General features: G+C 29.1%; 2 protein-coding genes across 2 annotated transcripts in view; one reads left to right on the forward strand and one right to left on the reverse strand.

The window, feature by feature from the left end:
• Positions 1 to 26,211, forward strand: part of LOC132942962 (protein trachealess) — a 136,477-nt gene that overhangs the window by 26,064 nt on the left and 84,202 nt on the right. Inside the window, exons 2-3 of the mRNA XM_061011685.1 lie at positions 4,593 to 4,625; positions 19,500 to 19,544. Of these exons, the coding sequence (XP_060867668.1) occupies positions 4,593 to 4,625; positions 19,500 to 19,544 (78 nt within the window). The remainder of the gene's footprint in view (positions 1 to 4,592; positions 4,626 to 19,499; positions 19,545 to 26,211) is intronic.
• On the reverse strand, positions 16,520 to 19,486 carry LOC132942965 (uncharacterized). Its single transcript, XM_061011693.1, has 2 exons — positions 17,203 to 19,486; positions 16,520 to 17,121 (listed from the first exon to the last, which is right to left on the reverse strand). Exons 1-2 carry the CDS (start codon positions 17,678 to 17,680, stop codon positions 16,967 to 16,969), a joined length of 633 nt encoding a protein of 210 aa, XP_060867676.1. The 5' UTR covers positions 17,681 to 19,486; the 3' UTR covers positions 16,520 to 16,966.

The raw sequence follows: 26,211 nt of genomic DNA on the forward strand, positions 1-26,211 counted from the left end.
ATTGATCTTTTTATGTGTTCCTAAATAGAAAAATATATATGATCTAAGGTTATAAATTTCAAATTGTAAATTATACATTTGTTTTAAATACAACTAAGAAGTACCATAATAAATAATATACATAAAATATTTTAACGTTACTCTATCATTAGATGGAAAATAATTTCAATAATATTTAATAAATATAGTTACGCAATTAAATTCAACCCGGAGTTAAAAATATATAATACCAAATTTGTCCGTGAAAAAGAAATAGAGTTTATATTTAATGGGCAAATACATATATAATGATTAATATAATGTACCAATGGTAGGAGCATGTTAGAAAACTGTTTTAACGGCACACACATCTATTATTTGGTTCGATCCTATAAACATATGCGCATATTATATACACATATACACCTATACCTGCAGTACCTATAATACTACAGAAGAGCATTTATTATCTCCAAAACGTACATCGGTAATTCCGTATCGTACACCTGCGTATCGGTCACGACGAGTAATGAAGGGAACCGTCACGTATGTCGGAATGGGGAGGGAAGGAAAAAATGAAAAAAAAAAAACAAAAAAACAATGACTTCGTCCGAATGATTACAATAATCCACGATTCTAGAGGTGGGAAATTCGGATTGTACGTACGGTAATAATTATTTACACCATTGTGCGATGTGTGAGTACTTTTACGTCTGTCCTGGGTAATTTGCGGTCCTCCACAACCGATAATTACATTTTGTTCCTTTCATATTTTTGGCCTCAGACTGCTGGACGCTGCAGTGGTTTTCGACGAAGGTGTTCGGACCCACCTCTACCAAAACGCCGCGTACACATTGCTGTCATTATATTGTACACCCATACACGCATGATACACATTATCAAATATTTTTTCATTTCTTTTTCTTTTATTCTATTGTACACAAAATAACATAAATGTATAGCGTGAGTGTATACTGTAAATGTATTTATAATATATAAATAAACAGCCAAACAGGTGGTTTAGAGTCGAAATATGTATTGTTATTTCATCGTGATTTATTCGAATAAATCAAATTATTCACGTATATAGTTTACTCGAGACAAGGTAATTTTAGATACTATTAAGCATAAATAAATTAGAATGTAAAAAAATAATTCTACTTTTATTTTTACATTTGTCTTAACATCTGCTAAATATAGTTCGAAAATAATATAAACTAATAATAAGAAAAGTTTCATAAAAAAAAATACACAAATTTAAATGCTTATAATATTTTAATCAAAAATACCTACATTGAATATTAAATAAATATATCTTATTGATATTTCTTATATAGAAATGTTTTAATTTATTTATTTTGTAAAATTAGATTGCATTAGGTTATTTTTTACTATACCTATCTCTAAAATTCAAAATATAATTTTAGAAAATCTGTAGATTTAAAAATCTAGAAGGTACTGATAAAAAATATTATAATCTTTAATTTTTTTGATTAATATATTGTTATATATATGGTATATGCACTGTATAAAATGATACAGATAGATATTTATTATGACCTGAGCTAGGTTCATTGCAATATTACTTATAATTATGCTTAGCATTTAACTTTAAATGATGCATTTTATTATTGATACGTCACAATCTTTTATAATATTATTTATGTATTTATGAGTAAACTATATACATAACTCTTGTGTCACCTTATATTTTACATACAAATAATATTATATCCATAAATCAAAGAAAATTCAAAACATGTGTAGCTTTGTCTTGTTCCACTGAAATTGCACTTTGCTGGAGCTTTAAAACTCGTTGGTAGTAACAGTGTGCTCATCTAACACCCCTCATATCGGATTTACTTGAGATTGTTTTTCTTCTGTAATGCAAATCACTCCGGGGGCGACGGCGGAGTGCATATTTCGAAAATATCAGAGGTGCTTATGAAAGAGAAAACCGCATGAATATATTATATACACCGCAGGCTGCGCTGCAAAGACGTCACTCTACTTACCCCACCATGCAATAAGAACGAAGTCTTCACTTTAATGGGATTAATTTTTAAAGCTGAAAAAAAATGACTTGAGGGTTTTTTTTACACTCGTCGAAGAGCCTCTAAGGAATTGAGAGTAAACTGTGGTACCTACCGATTTTATACATGCACACCGCCGATATCCTTGTCCGCTATTGGAAAAGTTATAAAACCTTATTAGACGTATACCGCTATGATACAACATTAGTCCCTCAGGTAATTAACTTGATGAGAAAATAGTTGTAAAAGTTTAAGGAAATTTCGAGTTTATCGACGATGGCCTGAAATAGTATAGTTTGTCAAACATAAATTGTATAAGTACATGAACACTGTGATGACTGCCGAGTCCTGTTGGAAAGTATGCACTCTGCAGTTTTGACGTGCATGTAGTATTATTATACGCTTTAAGGCCGCGTTATAATGTTTAAGGTTAGTGTTTATTTGACCTATTCAAATGTAATCACTTGTAAAATACTAAAATTACAACTTGAATCAAGACTTTTAAGATTTTATACAAACAAAATATATGTCACTGCACATGGTTTAAAAATACCTAAATATTACCTTGGAACGGTCAACGGGAAGAATATCGTTGAATCTGAACTGATATTATTTTTTTGTGTCATTGGTAATTAATTCTGTCTTGTGACGTAGAATAAATTATTTGCTTATTGTATCATCTTTGATTAAAGTTTGTGACATATTTTTATTTTATTGGTTCAATATCGATAGCAATATTATTTGAAGATTGTTTTCATACATATTTTTATTTATACATTTTAATACTAATCAAAATATAAGTTATAACTACTTACATTTATTTTTAAATTAAAACGTTATCTAGATTATTGCTTTTCGAATTTTACAATTCGTCATACACAGTCGTCACATTTAAATTTTAAATGTCAACCAACCTTCTTTACTGCTGTGGTTTACTTCGAATATACTATGGTATAATATGTCCCTCGCGTAAAGCATGTGTCCATTTTTTTTTTTTTGATTATTGCATTCAATACATATACGTAGCGCGTTTGTGGTTGAAATAGCGATGGGGAATAACTCCCTCTCACATTCAAACAACGATTAAAACAATCGTTAAGGTCCATAACGCACACGTGGTGGAGTCCGGGTATGTTACTAATTAATTTCCAAAGTTGTGTCAAATTTTCCTCGCCCTACCGCGTATAAGTCCCGTTTGACACATGTTTCGGGTATAACAACAACAATATTAAGAATTAAGATGTTGTGGAGATTAACATCGATAGTAGGTAGGTATAAAATAGTATCGTGTAGGTATCATATGAGTTATCGCGCAACCTGTTACGGTTGGTGCCGGCAGATTGTAATCGATGAGCAATAAAAATAAATCGTTGGTTTGGACACCCGTGAGATTTTCGAGAGATAACGCACTGCATGTGTGTACACACCAGGGTGTGTAATATCGCCTATAACCCACCCCAAAATGTATGCACATAAACAGATAGGAAATATTATACTCAGTATTTTCTCGGCGACATGTGTTTACAGCGGTGGCAAGTGTTTTAAAGTATCTGCGATTTTTTCCATACATTACATGTGCGCACGAGAGAATGGGCTAAAAGTGAATTACAATTTCAATTTCATCCCTATTGAAATGTACCTACCTATAAAGTATAAATGTTTGCAATATTTCTTTTGGTTTTAAAATCTCGTTACTTATATCCAGTGATATGGTGAAGAGAACAATACGCGTATAAACATATATATGGTGTTAAAAATCGTAGGTATATAGCATACACATGGACAATGTACCGACTGATATTGTGACAACATCGGCCGTTCTGACAAATTTCTCAACATGATATTACTATGCACAACATGGAACAAAAACACAGTGAAAACAGTTTGTGATACATTCGAGAGGATAGTTAAGATTTGATTGTGTTCGATATAGTTCATTACTAAAATATAAAAGAATTCTATCCGGACTGTCCAACCGTGTGAAACAATTTAATCTGACCGCAGTCTTGTTCAATAAGGTTTTCACCATATTATTTAAGTCAGTCAAAATGAATCACTGGAAAGAATAAACTCATTACGGAGATTTACATTTTTTTTTTTTTTGTTATTATTAAAATATTAGTTATTGAAAAATGGAACCGGTTTTGTTGATCGAACGTACGAAAATAATATTACACAATATTTAATTAATATACCTACACGGTACTTTTTTTTAAACGTAGACACTAATTACTTTTGAATACATATTAATCCTATCTTGGTTTTAATTGTGTAGGTACTTTTTTTTTTGAATTTCAAAATTATTATTACATCTCGATACCTACAAACAATAATTTGTTAAATTTAATCAGTGATCATTAATGAAAATATTAAATTTAATTAGTTTGAAATGCGTCGAGTTCAATTTAACATGTAGGCTTATACAATTTTTTCAAAAAATTATTGCTTATTTTATAACGTGAAAATGTAATTAATTATGTTAAAAATATTACACTGACCAAAATATAGTGTCAAGTATAAGTGCTACAATAGTACTATTAATGCACGCCAATAATATTTTGATTATTATACTTTTTTCAGGTACAGAGATGAATCGCTGTGTTGGCCCGAGCGGTATGTAAAGTTTTTTTTTTAGCTTAAATGTTATGCTAAGTCTTCTTTTGAAAATAACTGCATATTATAATATTATATAATAATATAAAATATATAAAAGAATTGAGCGTTTTAATAAAAATTACGAACACAATCATAATAGTATGGTATTTCGTGATTTTTTTTCCTTCCCTATCGTTTATTATGGAAATATTTGCGCTTTATTCAAAACGACCGGAATTTCATTTTGTCAGAAAATCTCCTGTAGGCGTCTAACGCTATATATAAAAACACGATTCGCTTATATCATCGTTCTATAATCGTCTACATTTCTACAATATGGTTTCATTTTGATCCATTTTATCAAGTCATCCACTAATAACAATTTAGCTGAAAATAACCCGGTAAGTTTTAGTTAATTGCTTAAATATAACACATGTTAATCATGTTGAAATTATTTTTATTTGTAATCGCATCAATGGTTACAAGTTACATATTATATTTCAATTAATTATGATATTGTGTTTCATAAAGTATATATTTTTAAACTGTTATTATAAAATATAGGTATATTATTAAACGTCACATACTTATCTACCTAATATGTATTATAATTAATTATCTACTATATTTTTAAATTTCACAAATAATGTGTTCTTAATCGCACTTTTTTTAAATTTAAAATAGACACTTATCGATAATCATAGAGGACTTAATTATTTAATTTATTAAAAATAGAAGAATAAATATATTTTATTAATAAATATATATAGGTACCCATAATGAAAGCATGTAAATTTGAAATTTAACTAGAACGATCCTCAGAGTTTTCGAACGTCAAACCAATCTTGACACAGCTTGTAAGTTATTTATTTATTACATTTCGATTTAAATTAAATATGTATATAATATAGGTAAATACGTAGATATTTACATATTTTTTTTTTTTTATTAATTTTGTTAATTTTCATCGTTAAAGCAATGATTTATAATATTATTAATGTATGGCTTTGATTATTCAATATGGAAGGCGAGTTTCAGTCGAGACTTAATTGATTAAGAACGGGAGTATTATATACATTATATATAGCTTTCGATAATTATTCTTTGCAGTTTGAGTTTATTCATTAGGTAGGTATATATATATATATATATATATATATACCTTATATATATATAATACGCGAGCACGGGACCAGGATCGTGAGATTCGTATTATTTTCACCCGGCAAACAGCTTACTACAAGAAATAAAAATAATACCCATCCGACGATAGTAGTATATTGCTATTACATTTAATATGCATTTCAGTTTCTGCCGGTTCTGGTTCAACCAATAGAATAATTATGTCGAAAACGCGATGGGATCATTCGGGCGCGGGCGGGCGCGCGCGTATATTTATATTATAATCTATTGTGTATATAATATTATAATACATATTATACGCACGCATAAGATAATATTATACCATCAGAACACTGGTCACGTAATGAAATTAATAGAAAACAAACACCTGTAATGACGGATGGTTAAAAACGATTTTCCAAAACGAAACGCCCCGTTTTGAAGCAACGGTTTTTTCTTTTCTTATTGTATTATTATTATTATTATTATTATTATTATTATTATTATTATTTATTTGTACGAAATGTGTGCACATCGGAGATCCCTATCGCATATTATAAGCCGCATATTACAGGCGGCGTTGTTTTCAAACAATTACACAATATTATCATATACTAGGTATGTACTTATACTTGAAAATTCCGTCCAATAGACGATGACGACGACGTCGAAAACTATTATACCATAGTCCATAGGCACACGTCTCTAAGGCATCATCGAACGGATACGTCATGATATTGCGTATAATTATTATGGTATAATACTATAATATTGTGGTACCATCATGCATTAATATTTTACAACACAGTGCATCCTTAACGCGAAATGCATGAGAAATGTTGATTACCTACTGATATACAATATTTTTTTCGTTATTATTTTAACGTGTTATCAAACGCGCGTTTGTAGACCCATACAATAAATTGAGAATGTACAATATGTCTCTTGTGTTAGCACTATTGTAGAATTGCCAAGTCTATACGTTTACAGTTTTTCGTCCGAAATCGTATTTATTTTTTTTCATCGAGAATAGTCGCACTAAACCAACATCTGGTTTTGAAAATAATATTCGTAACGATTCATCGTGTATTTATCAGTGTCACGCACGGCGTTCAAAATAATCGATAGAGAGAAAATTCTTTTACGCGATTATAATACAAATTTATAATCGTTGTTGATGGGAGTTTCAACCGGTGGTGTATAAGATGACAAATGATTAAGCCATCCGTAATAACATTATATAATGAGACATCGGTTTTTCGTTACACGTTAGCACGATTATTCTTGTTTTTCAAAACTATTCATTCATTTTTTACCCTTGTTCCCTGTAACTAATTCTTTGTATACCAATAAACGCATGAAATCGATTGGAAAATTGAACGATTTAATTTGTACCTATATACTATGTTTTCTCATATTTCCCGGTGATAAATGACACAAACATGATTGTTGTTCCGTCTATATAATTCTTTTTTTATACGTTTACATTTCTATAGACATGTGGACATTTTTATAACCTATTTGAGACACCTTTGGTACATTTTTAAATTTTCAACATACATCATACTTATATTTTATAACAGATACCTACCACTAATTATAATTTTTAAATATTTTACTCTAAATCAATGACTAAAAATTGAAATTAAAAATAATTACGTAGTTATATATTCTTAAAATAATGTTTTAAATTAATTGTAATTCACAAACTGTAATAAGACGTAACAACCATTCATCCATATCAGTACATACCCACTACAATAGTTTTTAATTTAGACAAATATTGAAATTGTGATTATTTAGATAATGAATATTTTGTTACTATATAAATCTATACACATATAGGTATATATTTTTAATGATTTAATCAAAATTTAGTGTATCGGACAAATGAAGTAAACAATTTTTAGATTTCATGATTTAAATTTGTTCGATTAATAATAATGTAATAATTATTAAATCACAATTTAATCATTGTTCTTATCTTATATTTTTAACATACATTGAGTACTATAACTAAAATTAATTAATGTTATAGTAAACAAATCTTAGTCATTTTTGTTTTACTGGAAATTATTTCTCGTACCTATTGCTTAATAGTTAAAATATATAAATCAGTTAGTAAATATACATAAACATTTTAAAGTTAAATTTGTTGGTTTATATAAGCTATATTATTTTCTTGTCTTAACAAATAATTCCATTATAATTTATGATTAAGCCTATATTTTATATTTTTATGAAGTAATTAATTAAGACAATAAAACATTGATAGATCAGTATAGTTAGGAGCCAGGAGACTCTTTCAACACTTTAGAATCATTAGGATAATAGGTAATAAATAAGATGATTATTGGTATTATTTCTGTTTTTTCTTATATGTATAATTCAAAATAAGACAATAATAAAAATTAAAAAAATAATCAAACATAATAATATTATATTAATTAAAGATAACTTGATTGCATAATACAAACTGGGTTTTCAGTTCTTGAAAATATAATATAGCCAATAGTTGCGTTCATAATCTGTTGGTTTACTTGACAGTGCAGAGGTATATTTCAATGTTTAGTATTTACAATATTATAGTAAATTTTATTGCAAATGCAATAGTTATAATACGAAAGTAAAAGTTATACCAAATATAGTTTTCATTTACAATTTCCCATGGTATCCCTTAGTGTCCCCCATTTATATACCGTTATCCGTATTCAATAAATAATCCCGAAATGAATACTAGGTACAACTGCTGCAGTATATTTCCTGGTCCCTTTATATAAACAATCGTTTCTACAGGTAATTTCTATTGTCCGTTGCCAATCGTGAGTAATATTTATGTTTTGACAGTCTTAAATAAACATTACGAGATAATGTTATTTTTATAGAGAGACCGGTACAATGGTCCCAACTCCCAGGATCAATGATTTATATGCTATCCAATGCGTGTTTTAACTCCTCTTCTATTGTCGCATTGACAGAAGCAATTGATAGCGGAAAATAAAATTTTTACTCCACTGATCGTAGACATTTAGTTTCGTGTAGGTAACAACATTTAAAGATGTATACTGTATAACGATGTAAAGATGTATAAATTATACTATAGTAATATTATTATAATATAATGTACTATATAGGAAAACATCTAATGAACTAAACATCTTTTCCAGAACTAAAAACAAAACAAAAATCAGTTATGCAAATAGACCTCACTGGGGTTTTCATAATCTTCATTATTATGTTAAAAAAAATATATTTAAGTATACACCTGAAACCATTTTTTACCTACAGTCATTAGTGCAATGCATTGGACATTTCGCCGAACCGTTACTTTTGTACTTTATGGTAATTTTGTTTATTCTTTTCAAGTCTGTCTATTCCATTACATATTTGTCACATAAAGACCGTTAATATATGAACATATATTTAGATAATATTATATACCTATAGGTACTTCTTGGTATTAAGGAATGCTACTCGGTAAGGAATCGAAGATACGTTTTAGCTTAAAATAGAATGCAGATCATTTACCATTTATCATAATACAAAATAATGATAATTAATAATATAGTAGGAAATATAAACTATAGTGTAGTGTTGTAATATATATAAAATTGTGCTATTTTTATTAAATATGTAATTGCAAACATGTTACAAAAAATTTTTTCATGTAAAAATTATTTTATATTTTCTTGTATATATACACATAATATATAAAGTCACATGTAGGCATATATTGAATTCGCATGGAGATAATGTGATACAATAGTACTTATACCTAAGATAATAACCAAACGGGTAGGTAGTACAAGTTAAAAGCAGATACAAAATATTTTCAAAAACTGTTATCGCCACTACACCGTATAGATATGTTATGATGGTGTGTGTACTAACAAAGTGGAAATACCTACTGTTCGTGCAACGGTCGTCGATGGATGGATGATGGGTTAGTGTTGGTTTGATGAGAGTAATGGCCAGCGGAGAGAGACGACCAAACGTGGGCATGTCGTCTGAGGGCGACATTGGAATACAATCGTTCAAATTAAAACAGTAAATGGAAGGTATGAAAAAGAGACAGAAAATAGAAAAAGAGGGGAAAATAAGAATGAAAAAAAAAAATAATAATAAATAATCGCATAAAACAACGACCGTCAACTACTGTATAATGATAGGGGAGAGGGACGTAGTTAGAACGTCAACCTGGTGAAGCCTTTTACGGAATGAAATAATTGTATGTCCGGATTTGTGTATGTGTGCGTGCGCGCACGCGTGCGCGTGTATGGTGTGCAGTTCGTTGCAAATATCTGTATGGAAAATTTATAAAATAAAAATGATAAACATTTTGAATATCAGTTTTTATAAGCAGAATAAGACTACTTTTAAGTTATAACCGTACGAATAAGTCGTACTCTCCGAAATACTGTCCACTGATATAAATTATAAATAATAATAAAAAAAAGTATACCTATTGATTTCATTTACCATTAATTATTATAGGTAGGTAGTCGTTATAGGGCATACGAACTTGAACTACTAACTTACAATATGCTATAACCTAATTATTATCTTTTAAACTGAGTCGAAACTAAACTAAATTTTTATTTTGCTATATGTCAATAAATAAGACTGACTATAACCAATAATCAACATTTAAAGATTCAAATTATATTAATTCTAATTTTTTCTTATAATTTAGATATTTTTACAATTGAATGTAACTAATATTTTACGAATTTATGAATGAATATTTTATCATGCATAATAAAAAATAATTTATATTGTATAAAAATGGAAATTTACACGTCTTATAGTATAAACGATGAGTGTGGTTTTGACTCAGAATTCAAGTATTCAACAATATAAGAAAAAATTAACTGGCAAATACATTTTGCTTATAGTAATATAAATACCGGCAGAAGTAGACCAGTTAGCTAATGTGATAAACACTATAGGCTGTTAGTTTATATTTAATAATTTAGGACATTTAATTTTTATACATTTTATCATTCAAAAGGCCGCAAACATGTTTAAGACCGGTAAAATGTTCAGTCTCAGTCTAGTTCTGCAGCTGATAGAATATATATATTTTAAAAACTATTATAAATATTATTCATATGCTGGACCTGATAACTGTTTAAGATATTGAGATGACTTAGATCAATGCACCTATTAAATTAACAAAACAATTGAGTTTAAAAACAATTTTATAGTTAAACACTATGAACTCTCATTAAAAATGTTTTTCGTACACTTCATGAAAAAAAATACTATTCTTAGATTAAACTAATACAGGAGTTATCATATGTTGATTATTAAAATGTTATATCTTAATAACCTCTTTAACATAAATATAATTTGTATTAATAATAATTTGGAAGGATGTATTGGTTGTACAATGATGTTTACTTAATTTTTTTATTAGAATATTTTTCTCGTATCGATCTTTTTAAATTTGATGAGTTCTGAAAAAATGTATACAGTAGCCGCTTTAAAAAAATGTGTAATCTAGTTATGAATGTACTTCAAAGATGTACTAGGTTTTCGATTTTTCAATACCTATTTTTGTAAATGGGTATACTGCCGACGATTGCCGAATAATTTTAAAAAAATGTAATCTAGTTTCGGAGGCATCTCAATAGGTTTGGTTGTAAGTTTTTCAAATACAATGACTAATTGATGCAGATCATTTTTATTTTTGATCAGTAGATTGGTATATTATAAGAGCATTACATGAATCAATTAACAATAAATAAATATATTTTCAAACACTGTTTAATAGATTTGCATATTCTATCCATCGTGTAATGAATTGGTATTGACATTTTTATTTACAAATTTATAGCTGCTTTTTTAGTTTCGGCTTTAATCTCTGCTTGTACTTATCAGGTTAATATAAAAGACCACATCAACGTTTTTTATTATATTTTCTAGGTGCATAAGTATGTAAAACTGTATGATGTTACAGCGGTTAGTATAATAACAACAGTCGTAAAACTGTAATATTTTTTTTGGTTAAACGTAACCAAAGTGTAATAACAAAAGTTTATTTTTGTTATTATAAAACATTCATATGAATAGGGGCTCCACGTCTTCAATCAAAAATCTTTAGAAATTCATTGTAGATCTCATTCATGTTTTTGAGTTCATATGTAGTGAAAACGGACCTTAAAAACAATAGACACACGTACCTAGGTAAAATTCGACTAATTTAAAAGTCGGTTTTAGGCAGTGCTTAAAGTGGCAAAAAAATAATAATAGAGGGGAGGAGAACTGAGACATCTTACATAATTAAATGTATACAGGGTGATTCACCAAGCATGCCCAGGGTCTTTATTTTCTTCAAAAATTCAGTTATTCAAAATCAGATTTTTAGAATATTTAAATGTACTTAATAACCGTATATAAAATTCTTGAGAAATGGTCTTTGAGTACATTTAAAAATTTTAATAAATTTAATTGTGAATAAATGAGGTGTGAGCACTCTTAATAAATCATCCTTCATATATATATATAAATACATACATCTTCTTCTTTCTCTTCACTCATCTCTTCCAAATATATGAGGTTGGCCAAAATGTATATGTACATTATACTTACATAAATAAAACTAAAGCCATTTTTTAAAAGTTGTAACAATTAGTTTACTATAAATATCAGTTATCGTTGTTTTTAAGCACTGTAAAGCTACCATTATGCGATGAAAGAAACTGAAACCCCAGTGTTATTATCATAACTCGCAATTACTATACTGTACCAAACTAAATATTTCGATAAAAAAATCAATTTAGATAGGTACATTTTCGAAAATAAATAAAAGTTTTCAACAAATGAATTGATTTTAAGGGAGATTTGAGCGCTTCAAAATCTTAAAGGAGAAACTTTTTAATTTGTTTTTAAATGTCGTGCATTACCTACCTGCAAAGAACCCTATATACACTGAGGTTAGTACATCTGCGCCCCCTCCCACTTTAAGTCTTGGTTTAAGTAAACACTATAATATAGCCGTAGTTATCACATAATATTTTATCGTTTCGAAGATTGTGCATTTTTCTAGATGAAAATAATTCTGTACCAGCAAAACTAGCGGGTGTATAGACCTCGGGGCGGGGCGCGGGGTGTACACGGGTACCGTACGAATAACAATTATTATTGTTATGTCCTGCAGGAGAAGGTAAAAGTTGTGTTGCACGAGTCAGTTTATGCGGTGGTACATCGGACCGAAAGTTTAATGCAAAATATTATAACGTTCAGGGTCGAAGTTTCACCGGGAGCTGCGAGAATATATACACACACGCATACACACGTACCACGGCATGGCAGCTGCCAGTAAATACGTGACTTAGCGTACAAATGAGCCCAGGCACGTGCGTCTTGTGCATTGTGTTCTGGGTCATCCGATATTGTCGGACACACCACCGACCACTGTCGGCTAATGTGTAAGAGTAATGACGGCACCAGATACACGCACACACACGCACACACACACACACACACACACACATAATATAATATCTAAGGCGTATGACGTGATTTCAAAACAATACTAGTGTTTAATAATAATAATAATAATAATAATAATATATTGTAATTCGTAATAGTACAAACGTATATTATTCATATTGTTTTCGGGTAACCGAATGGCAATTATTAACTTGACGTAAAAATTATTATTTTTTATTACTGCTATGCCAGGTAATACCGATGTCAATAATGTTACTTTTAACAGTTGTATATATTACCCAAGAGATACAGTTCACAAACGTGCCTCTGTTATTTATGTAACATAGCAGATATCATAGCAGGTGTGCGTTTTCAGTATACCTATGGTTATTAACCTATACTCTAAAATTGTCGGGCTGGGAAAAAATTTAGTTTATGCATCATAATCTTCACATTATACTTGTTTTCTTCATACGTGATTTTCAATCATTTATTTTTTCATATTATCTCAATTATAATTTTTCTAGTTGGTCAATTTTAACCTCTATAGTATATTGTAAATACCTACATAATTAATTCAAAAATTAATATTTGGGTAGGCTCAAAATTTGGCAACCTATAAAATAGATTGGCTACATACCTATATATAGTACGAAAATTCGTTTTCAGAACAGATCAATTTGGGCCACCTGTAAAATAATTTTGTAATTGGTTTGCCACAAAATGTTCAGTTTAATATACCGGGTAAATTTTCGAGATTTCTGGTAGAGATTTATAAATTTTTTTCTGGTTGGGTTAGGCTGGATTTTCTGATTTTCGTACCGGACTGGATTGGGTGTCGGACTAACTTAGAATTGCTGTCGGATTGGATTCGTTTTCATCAGCCCATCCAGGACTTTAATATACAACAGCTACGTATGACTTGTTAGGCTTTTTGTACTAGGTACGTGAATTATCCGATGACAGCGATGATAATCGATTGAACATTGATAATGTTGTTACCTTCAAATTGAATAAGTGTTCAATTTTATGTAATATTAAAGCTAATAATATATACGTTTGCAAAATGGAAAAAATACACGCGTCTGTGACGTTTCTTGAGAAATTAATCTTACGTTTTATTATTATTGAACCAATAAAACTCTATGCTTGTTATTAGAACTTCAATACTATTTTTAAATATGCAATATTCTTTCTTTTAACATAACTTTAAAAGTTCTAATATCATACATATTTTATTAGTTGTTATGCATACATATTTAGATAATTTATAAACTCCTCATTTGTGTAATTTGTGAATAAATAATTCAAAAACATTTTTCGTCAGTTTTAATTATGATTTGAAAATCCATAAGTATTCTCTTCAGCATTAACTGATGTTAATTTCGTATTCCTACCAATAGACTTTAAAGCAATATACATTTATTTAACTAGGTATAAGGAGTCGTCAGGTACAATAAGCGTGGCCATTTTTTCAGACAGTTATATTAACGATCTAATGGGAGGAACTTCAAAGAAAAAAAAAATTAACCTCGCGTCTATAATAAATGTTTACGAGAGTGTAATGTTTGGTTTAGAGCTCGCGTGTCCTCACAAATATATTATATACATATAATATATACCGTGACCGTATCTGTGGTTAATTATTATCCATTAGTAACGTGATCTTCATCCGTGTGACGTTTAGAAAGTAACCAGGGTACTTAAACTAAACCCATACAGATTACATGTCTTAAAAAAAAAAAAATTACAAATGTCTTGTTATTAATTACGATAGTTACGCTTGGTACCAATAACCAGTAAATACTTTAAAAATATAAAATGCAGGACGGTAGTCCAACACTATATTATAACGTTATAAATAAACAATGAATATTATGTGTAGAAAATAAAGAATTTACTATTTTTTAGATAAAATTGTTTTCTATTTTACTGAATATCCCGTATGAATTAATCATAATATTTTTGATTTATCATATCAATTGCAATATATCTTAGAATAATTAAATGCACAGTATTAAAAATATAATGTAGGTATATAGGTAATAAATAGGTATAACGTAACTACATATCAAAACTGTATCAAAAAATAAAGTGAATAATATATATATTATTTTAAATTAAAGGATAACAACTTAATAATGAGGAATTAGTTTTGGTTTACCTTTACTCCCATCGGCAGAAGATAGTACCTATACTGAATACTACGTGGACGATGTAATATTATTATACAAACCAATTGTATAATATTTGTAACCAGAGGATATTCATCGTAAAATACAACACACAACATTAAACATTTTATAGCAAAATCATTTAGAAAAATAGTTTACTCCTCGTATAATGTATGTAGCTAAATTATAAAAAATAACTGATAATTAATGTCCGTAAGGCTTCAAAATGGTTTTACCATAAATAAGTTTGTAAAATTAAGTATAATTTTATATTAGGGTAATGACGCAATGTAGATTTATTACAATTATGAATTACGCGGTTTCTTATGTGTAACCATCGTTTTTTTTTATAGTATACAATCTGTGATATATTATTTTTTACATTAAGCATACGGGATAGTTTTTGTTGGCATAATTATCTTGACAAAAGCAATCACCCAACACTCAACAGTGACATATTAATTAGTATAAATAAAGATAATTATTATACATAACTATTCTTGTAAAATGTTGTTAATAATTTAAGTGTAAGTAAAAATAGTATAGTTGTCTGTAAAATATATGACAATAATATATATTATAATATTATAATGGGGAGAATTTATTAAGAAATATTTTATCAAGTTACTTATGTAGTATATTTCTAAAAAAGTTGTGTATTGTAAATTTCATTTAAAGTTTATACATTGTCAAATAATATTAAAATGATCGACGATTTATCTATTTATACTATACTTGTCTACTTTTATACCCCTACTATTCTAATTATTTTAAATGTGTGGAATTAACGATTTAAAAGACTTTAATTAGATATTTTGGGGCATGGCATGGAAGCGAGTGAACGCACCAGTTGCGATTCTGTATTGGTGTTAAGCCGCTCCTCCAATTTCTTCTTCACGGATGGGTGACCACACGAGAATTAAATAACACATTAACACGTCAAGTCAATAAGTCATGTACTAAAATTAAGCTAAAAACATTAATTCAAATATGAGATTTCCAAAAAAATGTATGTATTATTCGTGATAAGCTAACATAAAATAAAAAATAGAAAATACAGATTAAACTGCAGTGTAAAATCAAGTATTTATACTAGGATCATAATTATATAATGTGTACTATAATCATTAATCACCTACTTCAAATATAATGTACCTAATTAATATGGGTGTGGTACAATCGGCCGACAGACATTTGGTCGACAGACATTTGGCTGACACGCAATAGGCCGACATACTAAATGGCCGACAAATTTATAGGCCGACACGCATTAGGCCGACATATTAAATGGCCGATTAAGTAATTTTATGTTGAGATAGGTAAATTATGCACACACACAGATATATATATATAGGTGATACTTATTCTTAAAAATAAAATTTAGTGTATTGTTAATAATTATAAGTACATTTTATATTCCTAATATGTTTTAAAAATTAAAAAATTTGATATTTATACATAAAAATAAAAAATACTAATAAATTATTATTGAGTACATTTTATATTCCTAATATGTTTTAAAAATTAAAAAATTTGATATTTATACATAAAAAATAAAAAATACTAATAGTTTATAAAATTATAATTGATAATTATGTTATATAGTTAAATGTTAATAAATAAAAATTAATAGTGCAAATTGTATGCAATACCTCTTATTGTCTCGAGGGTTGTTCTGTTTTCTTTATCATTTAGAATAGTTTGAATTTGGTTTTGACGTTTTACGTACTTTGAACTTTGTTTTGGCCTTGCTTGTCCGGATAAAATAATTTGAATTTGCCCTGGAATCAAAATGTATGTATAAATAAATTATATTTTATTGTAATATTAGTAGAATATTTTTATTCGTGAACTTATCTTACCCACAACGTGTTGTTGCTCTTTTCTCATTTCCTCAATTATACGATACACCCCAACGTGATCAGCTCCTACTAATACTTTCCATCTTTTGTGCCATGCTTCGACTTTGTTTTGTGTCCTTGGAATATTGTTTTCATGATTGAAATGTATTGACCAAAATGATGGTGGAAACAATGGCTCATATCGAGATACTATTCCATTTCTAAATTTCCTTCGTACTTTTCCATGCACGTAATTTTCTTCAAAGTAATTTTGAATGTCATAGGGTAATGAATCTTTCAATTGATCAAAAGCATTAGGTATATCTGATGGGTGTAAAAATGCAAGTGACCACATACATCGAAGTTGTAAACTAAATTCTTCATTTTCTCCATATTTAGTAGCCAATCCACTAGACTGGATTTTTCGCCAAATATTTTGGCCTAAATGAAAAAAAACACCCTTTTTGTTGGCATTCTGGAAATACTTTATTAGCTGCATTAATTGCAGCTTTTTCGAAATCTGTTATAATACATTTTGGTGAAACATCGAAACCGAAATCATCACAAATTGATATTAGGTCTTCGAATAAACGTTCGTAACAACATTGTTGTTTACTGGTCATTAAAACATATACTAATGGCAAAATTCTAGAATTATTTCCACCAACAGGTGCATGTATGGTGTACATTTGTAAAAATATACTTGGCACAGTTTTAAATGTACCATCCATAACCCAATAATTGGCATTGACAAGTTTTGATATTTCATCTTTAGTAGAAAAAATATATATTTTGTGACTCTCAATAGTACTTTCTTTTAGTAAAAATGTTTGACCATTAAAAGACTTACATAAGTTAAGAGGAATATCTATTTGTGAAAGACTTGTTGGTTCTGGTGGATTCTGATGTTTTCTACACCGTGAAATAATTTTTCGCGTTGCTTCAACTGATGGCATGTATGGCTGAGAATTGACGGGGATGCGACTCGTTGCTTCCTGTATTATTTGCGAAGGTTTATCTCTCGAAGACAGAGCTTTTGAAACAATATATTTTATGTTTTTCTTTACCAACAATCGGCATGGGTCAGGCCCATGGTTGTGATTTAAAAAAGAATTATCTTTAACAATATGATTACCATCAACAAGAATTGTTACTGCTCTTGCATTACAATATTCATTATTACTATTATGCCGTTTAGTATGTTTCCTCTTTTCACATTCCCAATAATATTTATTGTTACGGTTTTTGTTTTTAATCATGATAAAATTGTCAATTAATAATTTTGTACCAAAAATTTCAATTTTATATTCCATAATTATTTAATGCAAATACATAAATTAAATTAAACAACGACACAAAAATGAATGCAAAGACGCGGCGTGGTTACGAATCAACTGAAACAGTATTTATGAACATGCAATAGCAATACCCACTGTAGATTACAGGCTATAGGTATTAGGTATCGTTAAATTTCGATAAGTTATCGATAACATTATTACAACAAAAGACAACACTACGTTATCGAATTGAAAATGTATAGCTTATACTTAATTTATTTTAGTGTCGGCTTTTCGTAGTGTCGGCCTTTTGACCTTGTCGGCTAAAATAGTTTCGGCTATCTGACTGTCGGCCTATATAGCCGTCGGCCGTTTGGATTCGGCCGGATGTCCGTATTCCAATTAATATATCCCAGTGGCCTGCAGTGGAGATGTACAAATAAAACTAAAATCTGTGATAAAATTATAATTTTTAATATTCTTGATGTTTCCTTCCCAAAAATCACAAATGTAATAACTAATAAGTAATATCTATTCAAAATAGTATTTTAAAAAAGAAAGAAAGAATTCTTATACCTATTCTATTTATATATTTGACGAAATTAAAATAACTTAAGACATTTTAATAATATTGTACCTACTCATATACAAATGGAAATATTTTTAATTGTCTATTTTACATTAGATTTAGATTGCGAATAAATAACATTACATTTAACAAGTTAACCTTGAAATCATAATGTGCAATACTCCTAAAATAAATCTGCGGTACATTTTCAGATAAAAGTGCCTATATACATGCGCTGCAGGTACACCGTACACGCACACGTATCATAATGTGTGCTATTATTTATTATAATACGTTACTACGTTGTGAATGAAGTGTTTTGTTAAGTAATAATTACCAAAGAAAAAAAAATACTGTGCCTATTTTAATAAATTGTACAATATTGGAAAAATGTATAAAATATAACTTCACAGTATACTATATATTATATTTTTACTCTTCTTCTAATTTATATTATTTTTCTTTTTACACAGGAAACCGTTGTCTGAAGATGGTCATTCCCCGTCGATGAATGCCAGGTAATAATATATTCTATATATTTATAACATGATGTAATGTCGGAAACTGGCAAACGAGATGTACCTATATAGGTGTTTCAATAGATAGTTTCCTCGGTGTACAAATCAATTATTATCAGGAGGCACCCAAATGTCCGGTTTGACTGCTAAAATTTATTGCCCACTAACTAATAACGTGTACAAGAACATTAATACAAATATGCGTTTAATTTCGTGTATAGTGTATACACATATATGTATATATTATACGACGGAACGTATACCTATACTGGTTTCGTGAGGATATAATCCATAGCCGTTTGGAGCCATGGACTTTGGAGGTTAACGCAATAAGCCTGAGATACGCCTACGACTGGAGATGATAATAATTAATTACAAAAAAATAAAAAAAAATAAAAAAAAAATTTAAAAACAACAACGGTCAACGGACTCTGATGGAAGACATATATGAACCATTTACAGTGTACAGTGTACAATATGTTTGATGTTGATTAAAAGCGCCACAATATTATAATTATGGTTGGAACACATTTTTAATGAACCTAATGTTATGTAATTGGGAACATTCAAATAAATTATACTATTAATATTTACCGTTGGTATATAGTTTAATCAATTGCTGTTTATGGGATTTAAGTTATCAGTATGCTATTTAAATTATTATACTATGATGCCGATATCCTTGATCCGTCAACAACAATTGAAAATATAGGTGCTTCTTGTTGTTTCAAGTCTTAATTACTTAATGTTTATTTATTTTCTGTACAACAATTTGCATTGAACACTAAACATAGGCTATTTATGTTTCCAAAAATTAAATCCAACTCTAAAAAATAAAAAAATATTATTTGAATTATTGATCTACAAATGTTTTTGCAATGTTTTACAATAAAAACATATAATGTAAATGTGGATAATACATTTTTATGAAATCGTATTATTTATTGTTGTGTTAATTTGCGTGTAATTATGTGATATAAACTATTATCTGTGCTAGAATCAGCGGTATAGAATAAAATAATTTTATTATAATTGTAATTATTTACTTTTATTTATTGGTCATATTTATTGGAGTACCTTTATACGACGGATGAATGTTCGCTATTGGACGATAACAAACAAGTATTCCTATAGCTCCTGCCCTGTCGTTTTTCAACTATAGGTAGTTGAAAATATAGGATTTACTATTGAAATGGTTTATTAAGAAATGTTACTACCTACTAATATCGGCAAATGGGTATGCATATAATATTATATATTCGTACATCTGTCTATACACAATATACTGTATATTATGCTATTATAGCATTCTATTTAATGGCTGATTTAAGATTCCCATCGTTGTTTACTTGCACAGAAGCAACAAAAACAATCAATTTTCCAAGGATGTGCACTATAGTATAAATATACACAGAGAGATCCAAAAACCATACTTTATTGAAATATGGCATTGTTCCGGACAAGTGCCGTCAGTTAGGTTCGCTTCACGGCCGATTTCTATATGCACACATCACAGTCTAATGGGAAATATCTACTCACATTTTTTTTTTATCATTCTCTGATTTCATTGTTAAAGGCTAATACCTAGGGGATGTCTTAATTTCGTCTGTGGAAATTTCACGCACGAGGCCCCCGTATAGTCCGTCCGTTGACCATAAACGATTCTCTTCGCTGGCATAGACGAACTATTCAAATATTTGAACAGAACATATATTGTTGTCCGACTAGCGACTGCACCGAATCAAAATGAAAATAGGTTTAAGATAATTGTTAAAAGACAATTTTATTACTACGAGACGTTAAAATATACATCATAATAATATTAAGTATTTTAAAATTACTTTTGAATTATATGATGTATATGAATATGACATAATGTTATGTCATCGCAATGGTTTTGTATTTAAATTACAAATATGACGGCTAATCTCAAAAACTAGGATACCTACCTACAGAATAAAAATGTAAAAAAAAATTTTGTTTGTTTGTTTCGTATATAACAAATATTAACTTTTTCTCCTATACGCTTGTATAGCTAATGTGCTAGGAAATATGTTCCTCGGCAGTTATCATACAAATAAAACATAAAAACTAATATCATTAGCATAATAAGTAATAACATATCATTTTTATTAACTGCTTTTGGTTGAAGCGGTTCGTACGCATGTAATATTTATCGACGAAAATAGATTTTTAGTAAAAACAATACTATTTCGATATTACGAGTGATGCGAATTATATGTACATACTAGTGTACTACATAGAAAGACATGTTCTTCAGTTGTTCATAATATTATATCCTCGGTGACGAGACCACTGCAGACAGACAAACATTATACAATTCAAGACGCAATCGGCTGGAGTATGTAGCCTAGTTTTCGCTATTTTACGTGCTCGTTCACCTTCCATTGATCGGGTTTTTCGTTTGCTATAGTAATACGGGTACCATTGTCTTACCGGTTATTATTTGTTTTTTTACCCTATCAAAACGTTAACAGTGTTCCAGTCGGACCGGTTTCAGACACTGTTCAATCATGATCGCCAGTATAAATCTCGGATGTATTGGGGTTAAAAAAAAAATGACGATAAAACCATTAATTGACAAATAAGCATCACATGGTTTTAATTTTCTGACGAAGCCCGAGCGGACAAAATCGGTCGGGTGATTATTAACGCTAGGTATATATATATTATAATATACGTATACTGGCGGGGCCTGAGGTAATCGATTCTCGGCGCTTCAATCCTAATAAATACGCCACGGAAAATTGATATGATTTTAATCGTCTCTAAGTATAATAGTTAACCCAATAACGAGAATATGACCAAAGTACTATAAATTACTTGATTGCCGCTAAGAGTGTGGGATAAAAATAATTCAGTGAGAAAACCACGGTTTACTCACGGCGCAGGTCACTGGTCAGCATAAATTAATCAATCTCTCAAAACGTTGATATTATGTAACGGGCAGACTTTTTTAGGTTATTATTTTGTTTTGATTAATTGAAATTAATTATTGTAATATATATTATACATCAAACGAATTATGCGTATTTTGAAAAACCATAATATGCACGCTTTACATAAAGAAACTTGGCACAAATTATAATGGTAATATAGGTATTAGAAAACTCGTTTCCCTACAAGTTAAATATATTTAATAGCTCTCCATAATAGTTCGATTGTATTTGTCCAGTGTGAAACTCATTGTAAAACATTTTGTACCAGCGATGAAAAATAAATCAACATTTCACTATTGCAACTACTAAAAACTTTCGCAAAAAGTCAATCTTTTTTTAAACAAGAGTTCAAAAGATGAGACGATGTGGCACAATGTGTATTTATTGTAAAGCTGTTATATATGAGTCAACTGTAGGTAGGTACATAATGTATAAACGACTCTAAAATAAAACTATATTAATTATCTTCATACCAATTTTTTCATATCTTATACGTTTTAATCTAATAAATTCAAACCATAATATATACCTAATATAAATACAATTTATTACATCTAAGGGTACCGTAATAGGCATTATTATTAGTTTTTGATTTTGAGCGATTGTGATTAACGAATGAACATACAATAGGGGACTTGCATTACGATTGTGAGTTTTCTTGTCTTTCCTGTAGACATTTTTTTACTGGAGTACTTGGAACATTTAGCTATTCATAATAAAACCAATTTTAAGCCAGTATCTTGCAATTAATTCTCATACTCTGAGGTAATGGAAGCAACAAAATGTAATAGATATATTATGTATATAAAATAATATACAGTATACACTATTTCTAAATGCATATATTTTTAAATTTGTAGATATTTGTATTACCTAGTTGTCACTTGTCATTAATTTATCAATTGAACGTCAACGTATAATAAATAATACATCCTCATTTTAAGGGTCAATCTTTCATAGATTTTCTGATGGTAAAATGGTTACAAAATGTATTTATATGTTGATTTAATCTTGGTTAAACCGTATATGTGTTAGTTTATTGAAATATATAATATATTATGGTTAATACTTAATTACTTAAGTACCTATATAAGTTTACTTATGCAAGAAAGCTGTTTTAATTGTACGTTGGATATTTTAAATCTTAAGTTGTAACTAATTTAGTCATTTAGGTATTTGAGTTTAAAATGTTGTTTTATATATTTAATTTATTCTATCAATAATAATAATAATAAAGATTATTTTTTTTGATTAAAATATAAAACTAGAAAACCAGAAATAATATATTATTACTGTATTGAAAATATTTTGTGTACATTTTTGAAAGTACGTATTATATATTTGGGTGTTCCTGTACCGTACGAGTAATAACTAATAACTTTTTTTGTTTTCATAAAATGTAGCAACGTATAAAAAGTTTCGTTCCATTTTTAAGTCAAACTCTAAAAAAATTAAATTGTAGTAATAATATATTAATGCATTTACGTAAAATATAAAGTCAAGTGTTGGAGTCTGGAGTCGACAAAACACCAATACATACTAATCATTATTTATTAATACTAAAATGGCACTTAGTATTAATACATTTAGATTTTTAATAATTCGAACACTGATCACCTAATTTATTAATTATTTTTGTTAACAATTTAATTTGCTATAATTGTAGATTTTGATTAATTTTAAATTTTAAACAGCTGGAAGGCGTTGTCCTGCATGAGGTTTTACATTATACGGAAAAATGTAGACTGACGATAACGCGGTTCGGTGTGGCAGAGCCGACCTATATAGTCGCCTTTATCTCAGTTACATAACAAGTATTTTTATTATTAATATATATTATCATATTATCATAAATATTCATAATATAGTATTAAACAAAATATACTCTTCAATAATAAAATATATAATATTGTGCACGTAATTACTTTAACTATAGGTATACTGTATACTATACTTTTTAGTCTATATGGTTTATAGGGAAATTTAAAAAATATTTTACTGAATTGATTCCCCTCCCCCACCGTTATAAAAAACAATAATAAGGTGTGCGTAATATTAGTTGAATAGCAACAAAATATTAAATCTTCTCCGATTTTTTTCAGGTGCGCGCGTGCACAAACTCACACACACACACACACACACACACACACACACACACACACACACACACACACACACACACACACACACACACACACACACACACACATACATACCATACACACATACATACACATATTTATATTTTCTTTCGATTCTTATTCTTTTATAATATTGTACTTCAACACCGCACGAAGGACACTAGGAAACACTCTGTAATTATGTAGGCCATTGTTTGGTAATATGTCTTCGTGTTAAACCGGCTTCTCCATGTAAATATATATATATATATATATGAATGATGAGAGAAAAAGATACACTTATACTAATATATATATATATATATATATATATACATTATAGTCATAATACATATATTATAAAAATGCTAATCCGACCGACATAATTACTGACGTTTTGTAAAGCACGAAAAAAAAAAACGCTGGTACTTATTACTGATGCATTTTCACACCTTGTGTACCTACATATTATTATGTTCCGTGTACATATTCCGCATTCCATCATCTATACCGACCAAATCTATTGGTGTTCATCTCAGACGGCGTTCACCTGTACATGGGCTTAGATTTCGTCGAGATGAATAATTGTATTCGCCGTACTATATTTTGTAAGCAAATAGTTTTATACTGATGGTATTCATGAATACGTTGGGCTATATTATGTATTATGTATACGTTATTTTCATCATATTATACAAAACCATCAACGTTCGGTGTCGTGCAATGATGTTCTCGGACTAAGCGGTTTAGGTTCGTAGGGTACATCAACTACATTAGGTACGTATAAAACAAAATTACGGAAGCGGTTCAAAAGGAAATTGCACTATTATACACAGGTTTGTCCTATTCGGTTTGGTGTGTGAAGTAGAACAACAATTCACAGTGTCCTGTGCTCACAAATTAATTTTAACAAAGTTGTACTAGTCAGAAATAGTATATCTACCTAGGCATTCGAAATTAAAATGTGCAACACAATATTATCATCAACGTCGTCAACGATGATATACGTAGCTAAGCAGCTATGATAATCAAATACCTATGTCGTCGGTCGTTACACCGAAATATATAATATTTATACACTTTTTGATAAAAGAGTTATTATACTCCAAGCAATACAAAATACTACGTCTGTACGTCTTGTATATAATATTATTGAACGCGCGGGTAATATATACATGATAATAATATGCTTAATAGAATTAATAATATTCCAATATTACGTATACTTAGGTAAGGAAGCCGAAAGAACCATTTTTGTGAACATTCCTATCACATTCAGCTTTGGTTAATGCGCCGCAGTGTATAATATAAATTATAATATTATAAACATAGGCATCACAGAAAGTATACATAAGAGACTCGGACGAATTTCGTTGACTCTTGTCGTAAAAATCGGTTGACGTCGATCGGTACAACAGTTATAATAGTAACGTGACATTCAGACGAGACGGTCGCGATGACGCGTATGTACTAGATAAAATCCGACAAAAAAGAATCATCGGGTCATAATATTATGGGTATTATTATATCATCGCAGTTACGTCCTTATAACGGTACGATAAAACTTCATCGCATTCAGCGAACGAA

This window comes from Metopolophium dirhodum, chromosome 4, assembly GCF_019925205.1.
Source record: "Metopolophium dirhodum isolate CAU chromosome 4, ASM1992520v1, whole genome shotgun sequence".
NCBI lineage: Eukaryota > Metazoa > Arthropoda > Insecta > Hemiptera > Aphididae > Metopolophium > Metopolophium dirhodum.